The 10,503-nt window shown below is 50.7% G+C and overlaps 1 protein-coding gene and 1 long non-coding RNA gene across 27 annotated transcripts; one reads left to right on the top strand and one right to left on the bottom strand.

The window, feature by feature from the left end:
- Window positions 1-90: 90 nt before the first annotated feature.
- LOC147190156 (uncharacterized) lies at window positions 91-7,069 on the top strand. 20 transcript variants are annotated; one of them, XR_015104089.1, is made up of 11 exons: window positions 1,872-2,699; window positions 2,774-2,903; window positions 2,973-3,442; window positions 3,594-3,645; window positions 3,748-5,649; window positions 5,718-5,789; window positions 5,863-5,920; window positions 6,053-6,181; window positions 6,360-6,469; window positions 6,539-6,607; window positions 6,770-7,069. XR_015104089.1 is itself a non-coding variant. In XM_086138568.1 (10 exons), the coding sequence occupies exons 2-5, from the start codon at window positions 1,763-1,765 to the stop codon at window positions 3,411-3,413; spliced, it is 339 nt and encodes a 112-aa protein (XP_085994694.1). In that variant the 5' UTR covers window positions 91-1,465; window positions 1,652-1,762; the 3' UTR covers window positions 3,414-3,442; window positions 3,594-3,645; window positions 3,748-6,181; window positions 6,360-6,469; window positions 6,539-6,607; window positions 6,770-7,069. The 20 variants fall into 20 exon arrangements, 2 of the variants coding, with proteins under 2 accessions (XP_085994694.1, XP_085994695.1); XR_015104086.1 differs by having other exon boundaries at window positions 6,030-6,181; XR_015104077.1 differs by lacking the exon at window positions 1,872-2,699 and adding exons at window positions 91-811; window positions 1,278-1,465; window positions 1,652-1,824 and having other exon boundaries at window positions 3,748-6,181.
- Window positions 5,179-10,447, bottom strand: LOC147190155 (uncharacterized). Of its 7 annotated transcripts, none has more exons than XR_015104094.1 (7): window positions 9,320-10,447; window positions 7,549-9,251; window positions 7,346-7,479; window positions 6,759-6,964; window positions 5,909-6,555; window positions 5,666-5,806; window positions 5,179-5,530 (listed from the first exon to the last, which is right to left on the bottom strand). It is a non-coding gene; the product is annotated as an uncharacterized LOC147190155 (long non-coding RNA). The 7 variants fall into 7 exon arrangements; XR_015104098.1 differs by having other exon boundaries at window positions 5,179-5,806; window positions 7,549-8,388; window positions 8,586-9,251; XR_015104099.1 differs by having other exon boundaries at window positions 5,179-5,806; window positions 9,320-9,442; window positions 9,518-10,447.
- Window positions 10,448-10,503: the final 56 nt, after the last annotated feature.

Raw genomic sequence — 10,503 nt, 5'->3', positions numbered from 1 at the left:
GGTTGGCTTCCCGGCGCAGAGGTGCGAGGCTTGATCCCGCTCTGGCCCCCCCGCGTGGAGCTTGCGTGTTCTCGCTCAGTTTGATTTGAATATTACAAGAGAGATTTTACATTGGCCTTCAGAAAAGTGTCAAATGGAACGAAACTGTATCTGGGTTAAGGTTGTTGCGAGTGAACTATTAGTGGTGTGCTGCACACTCGTACAATCGTGAGTGTTGCGCACCTGAAGGTTGACCTGCACGCCTGTCGTCGTCATCATCCAGCAGCGCCACGGTGACTGCTTTGTCTTCAATTGTTGCTTGAATTTCATGCCACAAAATTACAAGTGAATGACATCATCAAGAAGGGCACCCGGGTTATCACGCAACAACACATCGTCTACACGTGCCATGTTGTCGCCATCTCCCTGTCTCCCTGATACCAGATCCCGATGGTCGAGGACAATCGACTCAGTGCATTGTAGGTAAGGCAATTTCTTCTGTGCAGTATTTCAGCCAACTGAGGGGGAAAAACTGACCACTTTGGTTGTGTTGAGTATGATGGACTGTAAATGCCTCGTATGACCCTGATCGTTCGTCCTTGTAAAGCTCCGCTGATAACTTCGGATTGACGCAAGTGCAGGGTTGCAAATGCTGTTTTAATGTTCATGTTTGATATGAGAAATAACCGTGCTATAACGTTTGTTTTTGGTTCATGGTTTGACTTGCCACTATCGCTTTTATTTTGAAGGGTGGAGGAAAATAATTGTCGCACAATTCCGATGGACAGAGAAGAAAGGTGCTCGAGGGTAAAAACTGACAAATCTGAAGGCGGTAAGTCCCGTAAAACAGTGATCGATTCCTTTACGCCTGGTTGAGCTGGGAACGAGATTCGCACGCAATGTTTGATTGTCATGAATTTCGCTTTATTTCACTTTGTTTTGTGATTTGCTGCTTTGTAAAGCTGTTTGGCTTTCATCCACCAGAGGGTGCTAATGCACCTTGATAAATCCGTAGCAATACCAAGAGCACAAGGTTCAGTATTGTTTGCGATCATTCTGTATTTTCTGAATGGTTCATGTTATTTCATGGGATACACAAAGGCAAAGAGCAAGGTTGAAAGGATGCGCAAAACATACCGTTGGAGCTAGTAATCGTATTTCATGTTTAGTTTGTCTAGCTCTTACGGCGTGTTCACACAGTGGCCGCTGAATCAAGTGTTGCAGACCATCAGTGAGAGAGCCGCCCCCTTTGATTCAACCGGAGATGCGACAGGCGCACGTGGGTTTTTATTTTTTAGATGACCCGCGTCAGCATTTGGATGATGAGGTGGGGAGACTGGGAAGAAGCGCAACAGCAGATGCTCGATCTGAGGTCCAGCGGTACCTGGCAGAGGGGAATACGATTGGAGGAACCAACACACTACTTTTCCCAACCTCTCCCACCTCTCAAGGGAGTTCCTCTGTACGGCGGCATCATCAGTACCATGTGAGCGTGTGTTCTCCTCAGTAGGGGAAATAGCAAACAAGGAAAGCAACAGACTCAAATTCCAAACACTGGAGCAACGTATTTTTCTGAATAAAGATTTTTGAAGACAAAGTCATTGATGTCAATTCTATGGGAGACACTGTCATCAAATCGGTCAGTTCAGTCTGTCACGTGGGTTGTCTGCAGGGACGTTGAAAGTCCAGCAGGAGTCAGGATCCACACGGTGCATCATTGGGTCAACACGCTTCATCGCCCCATGGACCCATCACGAGAAAAAGGCACGTTGTTGGAGTTTTCATGATCTTGCGGACAGGTGTGCGGCGCAGCGGGTGGACGAGGACGAGTGGAGGCTGTCGAAGGTGAGAAAGAAGTCGTAATTTACGCCATGTTAATCACTTTGGGGTCGAAAGTCGAGCAATTTCCGGGGTAAGCCAAAGCAGTCACCCTGGCGGGTCAACGGGTGACGCTCGTGTGCAAAACACCGTGGAACAAGCAGCGGTAGAAGAAGGTTGGCTCGGATTGGCCGACGTGACGTCAGGCTAGCAAATGAATTGGAGTCAGGTGTGCAGAGGGGCAGAAATCGAGCGCGGTGCACAGCTGCGGCAAGATGGCGGCCGAGCGAGCACACGAGCAAATGTTTGTCGCTTGTCGTCCTTTGTCACGATGTCCTTTTGTTTGTTGCCCGATTTGCAGCGTAGGAGGTTGGACTGCAGGACGCCACGACCCGTTCGCCTTTCCCTAGATGTAGTACATTGTGCTCTTCGTTTCTCTTGCCGCGTTTTCAACTTTTTGGGGGTTTGTTTTAAAGCTGGCCAGCTTTTTTTTTTTGGTTTTGTTTTAAATTGTTGCAAATGACAAAACCATTGTCTTTGTGCTTGGGAATTGAACGATGAAAGGTTTTGGTTTGTTTGTTTGACCAAATGTTTGAACATTTTCTGACAGGTGGTACGCATTTATTTCTCCGATGCATATGTCTGGTTTGATGATGTTTACTGTCTTGGTCAAAAATGTTTGGCTTTTTTCCCCCCCTCAGCCAATATGAGGAAGCCCAATTGCATGTCTAAATTGCAGGTTATTCACCAATGTCCTTCGCTGTTCCATAAACGTGAATATTACTGCGGAAGCCTGAATCGTTTCACGAATGCACATTTTCAGCCCTTTCTGCTCCAAACACAGCCCAAAGTACATCTTTATCCGTCCACTTGCGAGAGGCAACAAGATCCATGAGGCGAGAGTAAGAGAACCAACGGTTTGAGTCGTGAAACCTGCAGAACCCGAGTGTTTTTCATTTTATTTGGTTTTTTGCAGTGTGAAGTCGCTATTTGGGGCAGGATGCGCCAGCGAATTAGAGCAGCATGAAGACGAGAGCCGGACAAAGGCAGTCTGCGTGCTTTGGAGGGTGGAAGAGGGGCCCGATGAATTGGAAGAGCGTGCGGAGGTGACGAAACGCATGGAAATTGAATTAACGAGGGGCACCTGCAAAAATGTTTGACTTTTTGGATTGCAGGGCTCACATGGAGCTGAATGGGATGAGAACAAGGAGCAGTTCAACAAACGAAGCGAGCGGCGCACCGATGAGGATCATCTGTCCACGGGCTGCCTGGAAATGCTGAACAGGAGGGGCCAGAGTATTGAGCTTTGCGTTGTGCCTCGTGGTCGGCGTGGGTTGTCGATATCTGATGGTAACGGTGGCCGCGGCGGGCGGCGCGTTTGGAGCCGGCGGTGGGACCCGTGTCTTTGTGGGGACTTGAGTGCTCTTTGGCAAGGCGTGTTGGAGATGGTCAGCTAGTTGTTTGGCTTGTCTGGATCCGGAGCAACTTTGTGGCGGTTGTCAGTTGGGAAGCTGCTTTGTAGGGCGACAGTGTAGGCAGGGCTGCAGGAAGGACTCTGTCATACCGTCAAGGTAAAACATTGTGTTTCAGGGTCGCGCAGGCACCGGACCGCATGAGGGGAGTCGCAAGAGGATCTCGGCCCAGGGTAAGGAGTACGTCGCAAATTAGGTGACGGGCACGCCGCTAACATGAGTTTTCTTTTTCCAGTTGCGCGCGGTGGACAAAGCGTCAAACTGTCAAGTATGCGAAGCCGACAAACGTTATTTGCTGAATTGAGGTTATTTTTTTTCTTGAAGTGAAACAGTGGAGCCATCCAACTCGCCGCCTTCCTGTCCAGTTGAATCCCGGGTAATCTCCAGCCGCCACCTAAAATGCCTTGGCAGCGTCGCCGCCCCCCCCCCCCCCCCCCCATTTTTTACCTGAATTTTTTGTCTCGGATGGTGCTGGCAGAGATGGTCAGCATGGTGCGGCTGGATGTGCCCGTCGGCGACAACCTACGACACGGCATTTCGGCGGTTCTATCCTCGGCCGTCGAGTGGGTGGTCATCTCACTGCTGTACATAAGACGGACGAGCGGCCCAAGGTCCCAACAAAGAGGCTGATGGGGCGCTTCCGGCCTCGACGACTCCGACTCCCACTGACGCAGCCGTCTCACGCGCGCCCGATCGGCCGGCGGTGAGCCTGCGGTTGACTTCAGGCACGACGAGTCATGTGATTGTCTTTTGTTGTTGTTGTTCCGTCACTCTTAATTGGCCGACATTCTTACGCTGCAAGTCATGAAGGGAGAAAAATCCCTTCATGACTTGCAGCGTAAGAATCACCCAAGTGAAAAATGCGCTAGTGATGGGACTCTTTGACGACATTTGTGTTTTTGTGTATAGAGGTAAGATGTGGCCCAACCGAATTTGGGGTCGAAAATGTCAATCGTTGCTTCGGGGTCGGGCCTCTCTCTCACTGACTTTTTTAAAACTAAATGTACACTAAAATGACGTGCGAATACTAAACGAAGGAATACTTGTTTTAAAGCAAACGGAGAAGGCGCTGTAATGCAATTGCGATTTAACTACTAAACGGGAGCGCAGACGGCCAGACGCTGAGCATGCACTTGCGCACGTCCATCCATCCATTTTCCGAACTGCTTGATCCTCACTAGGGTCGCGGGGGGTGCTGGAGCCTATCCCAGCCGTCTTCGGGCAGTAGGCGGGGGACACCCTGAACCGGTTGCCAGCCAATCGCAGGGCACACAGAGACGAACAACCATTCACGCCCACACTCACACCTAGGGACAATTTAGAGCGTCCAATCAGCCTGCCATGCATGTTTTTTTTGGAATGTGGGAGGAAACCGGAGCACCTGGAGAAAACCCACACAGGCCCGGGGAGAACATGCAAACTCCACACAGGGAGGCCGGAGCTGGAATCGAAACCCGGTACCTCTGCACTGTGAAGCCGACGTGCTGACCACTGGACTACCGGGCCGTCACTTGCGCACATGTCGCACCAAATTGCAGACAACGAAATTTGAAACTTTGATGTTAAATTTGGTTGAAATGAAATTATAGAAATAATTTCATCTATTTATTTGAATGATGCAATTTAAAGCTTCGTGGGCTGCAGGATTTATCTGCATAATTAAGCAAATGCGCATCAGGATCTTTGTCTGTCCTCCTATTCTGTGTTTCAGTGTTATTTCATTGCTAAAATTGGTCCATGATTTGAACCTTAAGAAGTCTTGCGTTTTTTCCTGCTAAAAATACAAATAAAATGTGAAATTTCGGGCTCAGGCCTGCAAATCAAGTTCATTGCTCGGGCTCGAGATATATATATATTTTTTATAAAGGACACGTCTTACCTCTACTTGTGTATGCAATTCATTTTAAGCTTTGCGTTTGCCATTTATTTATTTATTTTTTTAAGCCCTCGACCCCTGTGCCCTTCCCGTCCAGAGCGGGGTCTGGAGAAATCAATTCCACGTGTGCAAGAACAAAAGTTTTCATCTTTGGGAGTCTCCGTGCGCCGTTTCCTGGTCTCTGTTGCTTCTCTGTCTGAGCCATCGGTTGTTTGTTTGCGTTCTTCTGCTCCAGTCACGTTTGCATCGTCCCGGTCCGTGATCCGATTCTCCCGTTGGCGGCGGTCCGACGTAGGTTTTGGCGATCCTTTTCCCGTTGTGGACACTTTGCAGGCGGGACGGGCGTCGCCGACCGATCTGCGCGCACGCTTCGTTTGTTGCATTTCTATACTTGCAGGGGGAAAGGGGAGCCGTTTGGCACGCCAAAGAAGCGCAACGGGGGTGAGAGAGAAGAAAACCCCAAGCGGCCTGAAAGAGGAGCCGGACGAAAAGACCGGTCGAAAGGTGGCAAAACACTCACGCGGCGAAGAGATCAACAGGCGGCGCCGGTCTGACGATGTTCATCTTTGCAGGGCTCGGACATGGATGTGATGGGGGGGGGCACTTCGCTCGTCAGAGGGGCGACCGGCGGTGTAGCGATTGAGGCCAGTGCAACTTGAGTCTGCATTGAAAAAATAAAAATAGATAAGTCATGTTCAGAGGACTCTGTTTTCCCAGACGAGAGATGCGGAGGCCAAGGCGCCGGGAGAGCAAAGTGGCAAACCCGCAAGGGAGAGTAAGTACGTCTTGGCCTCTCGCTGGCTGTGCTCTCTGACGAACGCCGACTGCGTGATGGGGCTTTTGGACCCAGGCCGTCGTTTTCAGCTCCTCATCCATGTGCCAAGCCTTGCCGACCTCGATTCTCCAGCACGCCTCGGCAGATGACGACCGGCCCGCAAATACCTTTGGGGTGGATTTTTGGAAGTCCGCTTGTTGGAGGCGACGGGAAAGAAGAGCGGCGGCCGGAGCCTTCTCGAGGCAACGATGCTTCCATTGTGTACTGTGAAGTATTTTCAGATGTTTATTTTTGAGGGGGCCGCGGGGGAAGCCGTGAGCCGTTTCTCTTGGTGTTTTTGTCCTTGAATAAAAATGTGAAGTGACTTCAAGTGGTCGACCTTGCGCGTTGGGGAGGAAGCACATGTACACATGCGGGTTTTTGTTTTGTCTTTTGGCAGTGCCAAATGGCAATGAAGCAGAGCAGGATGAAGATCAGACCCGGACTAAAGCCGTCTGTGGGCTTTGTCAGGTGGAAGAGGATCCTGATGAATCGGAAGAGCGTGTAGAGGTACCGAAACGCACGGCAATTTCATCGTCATGGGGCACCTGCAGAAATGTGTTTATTTTTGGATTGCAGGCGTCCGATGGAGCCGACTGGGGATGAGAAGAAGGAGCAGTTCCGCAATAACCAAATGTCATGAGAAATGTAATCAACCTTTTATTCCTTCATGTTAACTAACAGACTGATTTGTATATTTTTTAAAAATACTTAATGACTTTAAAAATAAATATAGGCGTATTCAAAATGTGACTATTTGCTGGCGGGGTGAAACGTGGATTTGCGGAGCGTGCCTTGCCTTCTGTTCAGCATCGACAGCCGGACGAGGATTTGGACGGCTTTGGCGAGTTCCGGCCGCTGGTGACTTTTACTCTTGGCGAGCCACGGCCGGCGCCCCGCGGATCGGGACGTCCGATTGTCGGGGATGAACGGACAAGGAGCTTGCCGGCAGGTCACCGCCGGCCGAGAGGGTTCGCCGCGGGTTCGTTCACCCAGGGTTCGAATCTGGCAAGGGGAAATGCATTTGTGTTCAACGTACTGCACCGCACTAACCAATTCATGCTGTACGACGCGTGGCACTAACCCTAAATAAACGTCATGAGAAAATTAGCCTCCCGTTCTTTTCTGCGTGTAAACTAACGCTAACCGTCGGTCACTCATGTGGCGTTTGTGCATGCGCACAAACGTTTTGTATTTTTGGAGGCTAAAAACAAGAAACACCAGAACGCCTCGCGCTTAAGAAAAGCCGGTCCTCGTGTTTGGTTCAAATTGGCTCGGAAAACGACGACCCTTGCTCAGTACGGCAGTCAGAAGAACTCGAAGCGGAATTTTTCCGGGTCCCGGGACGTGCCGGACAATAACGGGACCGCAACGCAGACGGCGAACCTCAGGTGCCGACTTCATCCATTCATTTGCCGATCCGTCCGCTTTATCCTCACGAGGGTCTCCGGAGCCTATCCCGGCCGCCTTCGGGCGAGAGGCGGGGGGCACCCTGAACCGGTTGCCAGCCCATCGCAGGCCTGCAAGCACACAGACATGACCGTCATTCCGCGCTCACACCCCGGGACAATTCCGAGTGTTCGATTCACCTGCCGTGCATTTGGGGGGATGTGGGACGAAAGCGGAGTACCCGGAGGAAATCCACGCGGCCACGGGGGGCCCCGAGGCGGAGTCGGAGCCTGCACCCCTGCACCGTGAGGTCGACGCACGAACCGCTTCCTCCCTCACCGGGCCAAGTTCAGTGACAGCAAATACTCGGAGTAAATATTTAAAGTGGAAGGTAGCTTTTCGTTCATCGGCGCAGAAACTCAAGTTATTTGAAGTTCAAAGGAATACAAAACCGACAGAACTGCATACTTTGCCTCAAGTGCACGCATTACAGGAAGAGTACTTTTTGTCAGATACAGCCAATTGGACCACGAGGCAACACGTTTCTATCATAAAACTAACATGCAAATGTAACCATCAAACTTTTACTCAACGTCCGACTAAAACCGTGAAGCGTGACCGACAACGGGGGAAGGACGGTACTGTATTCACAGCAAATAAAATGAAATGCACAAGAGCCCAACTGCCCCAGGCAGAAACGTCACTAGCCCCCCCAATGTTTATTCGAGTCATGGCATTTTCTCAAATTAATTGTCATTCTTTTACAACCCCCCGACAACAAAACACGTTACGCGTACACCCTCCCCAATGCTTAAAGTAGACCATTTGACCGCCCTTCTCACCTTGGTTCAAGAACAAAGACAAACGGAAATAGCCGACAGGTTGCCCCCTCCAAAAAAATCCCATGTCGAACCGACGCGTTGCTGCCTTGAGAAGGGCCCGGCTGCCGTCCGCCTCGCCGTCGCCTCCAACAAGCCTGCTGCCGCTGTCGGCCCGAACGGAAGCTGCAACTGCTGTTCGCGTGCTGCGCCGACGACCGACTGAGATTTGCACAACTTGTTGAGAGTTTTGTGCATGTCATTGACAACAATACCAAAGATGCTGAAACATTTTATTGAATTGGTCGTTGAGGGGTTGACAACGTCCCCATCATGCATTCGCGTTAGTGAGTGCACACCCAGTGAGTGAGTGAGAGAGCGGCGGCGACAAACACCCGAGCGGTACAACGTCGACATACTCTCCCTTGTAGGTTTGGCATTTCGCTCTCCCGGCGCCTTGGCCTCCGCCTCTCTCGTTTGGGAACGCTGCGGGTGGGGGGTGTCACATGCCTTGTCCTTTTTCATGCAGGCGCAAGTCACCTCAGGAGCCGCGTTCACCTTGGAGCCCCTTCGACTAGCGCAAGTGGCCCTTCTTCCAGATCACATCCATGTCGGAGCCCTGAAAGAAAGAAAAAAAACATTGTTAGCCTGACGCCACTCACGCATTTCTTGGCCGCGTGTTTCATGACATTTTGACCCTTCTTTCATCCAGCAAAACGAGCCTGCCTACACTGTCGCCCACAAAGCAGCATCCCAACTGACAACCACCACAAAGTTGCTCCAGATCCAGACAAGCCAAACAACTAGCTGACCATCTCCAACACGCCTTGCCCAAGAGCACTCGAGTCCCCACAAAAACACGGGTTCCACCGCCGGCTCCAAACGCGCCGCCCGCCGCGGCCACCGTTACCATCAGATATTGACAACCCACGCCGACCACGAGGCACAACGCAAAGCTCAATACTCTGGCCCCTCCTGTTCAGCATTTCCAGGCAGCCCGTGGACAGATGATCCTCATCGGTGCGCCGCTTGCTTCGTTTGTTGAACTGCTCCTTGTTCTCATCCCATTCAGCTCCATGTGAGCCCTGCAACCCAAAAAGTCAAACATTTTTGCAGGTGCCCCTCGTTATTCAATTGCCATGTGTTTTGTCACCTCCGCACACTCTTCCAATTCATCGGGCTCCTCTTCCACCCTCCGAAGCACGCAGACTGCTTTTGTCCGGCTCTCGTCTTCATGCTGCTCTAATTCGCTGGCGCATCCTGCCCCAAATAGCGACTTCACACCGCAAAAAATAAAAATGAGAAACTCGGGTTCTGCATTTTTCACTGCTCAAACCGTTGGTTCTCTTACTCTCGCCTCATGGATCTTGTTGCCTCTCGCAAGTGGACGGATAAAGATGTACTTTGGGCTGTGTTTGGAGCAGAAAGGGCTGAAAATGTGCATTCGTGAAACGATTCAGGCTTCCGCAGTAATATTCACGTTTATGGAACAGCGAAGGATATTGGTGAATAACCTGCAATTTAGACATGCAATTGGGCTTCCTCATATTGGCTGAGGGGGGAAAAAGCCAAACATTTTTGACCAAGACAGTAAACTTCATCAAACCAGACATATGCATCGGAGAAATAAATGCGTACCACCTGTCAGAAAATGTTCAAACATTTGGTCAAACAAACAAACCAAAACCTTTCATCGTTCAATTCCCAAGCACAAAGACAATGGTTTTGTCATTTGCAACAATTTAAAACAAAACCAAAAAAAAAAAGCTGGCCAGCTTTAAAACAAACCCCCAAAAAGTTGAAAACGCGGCAAGAGAAACGAAGAGCACAATGTCAAGGGAATCAAGGGAAAGGCGAACGGGTCGTGGCGTCCTGCAGTTCAACCTCCTACGCTGCAAATCGGGCAAAAGGACATCGTGACAAAGGACGACAAGCGACAAACATTTGCTCGTGTGCTCGCTCGGCCGCCATCTTGCCGCAGCTGTGCACCGCGCTCGATTTCTGCCCCTCTGCACACCTGACTCCAATTCATTTGCTAGCCTGACGTCACGTCGGCCAATCCGAGCCAACCTTCTTCTACCGCTGCTTGTTCCACGGTGTTTTGCACACGAGCGCCACCCGTTGACCCGCCAGGGTGACTGCTTTGGCTATATAGTTTTAACATAAAATAAATCTCTTCAAAACGCTCCTTTTTAAAAAAGGCTCCTGGAAAACCCAAATATCCCACTATACTGAACGCCTCATGACTTTCTCTGTCGGCCCCCCGCCCACCTCCCGACGCGCACATTACGCAACGCTGTTGTCCTCCCGATCTCACCCAATCACGACGAGCGCTGG

The sequence above is a fragment of the Hippocampus guttulatus genome, chromosome 19 (genome assembly GCF_054856545.1).
Source record: "Hippocampus guttulatus isolate MCC_2025c chromosome 19, RoL_Hgut_1.0, whole genome shotgun sequence".
In the NCBI taxonomy this organism is placed as follows: domain Eukaryota; kingdom Metazoa; phylum Chordata; class Actinopteri; order Syngnathiformes; family Syngnathidae; genus Hippocampus; species Hippocampus guttulatus.
The sequence above is the reverse complement of the archived record's forward strand: the minus strand, read 5'-3'. Positions and strand labels throughout refer to the sequence as shown.

Bases quoted from the DNA above. Each gene is read 5' to 3' on its own strand.
- LOC147190156 (XM_086138568.1), top strand. From the start codon at position 1,763: ATGATCTTGCGGACAGGTGTGCGGCGCAGCGGGTGGACGAGGACGAGT. The intron at 2,904-2,972 runs GTGACGAAACGC...TTTGGATTGCAG, and splicing joins AATTGGAAGAGCGTGCGGAG to GGCTCACATGGAGCTGAATG. The intron at 3,094-3,387 runs GTATTGAGCTTT...ATTGTGTTTCAG, and splicing joins GCTGAACAGGAGGGGCCAGA to GGTCGCGCAGGCACCGGACC.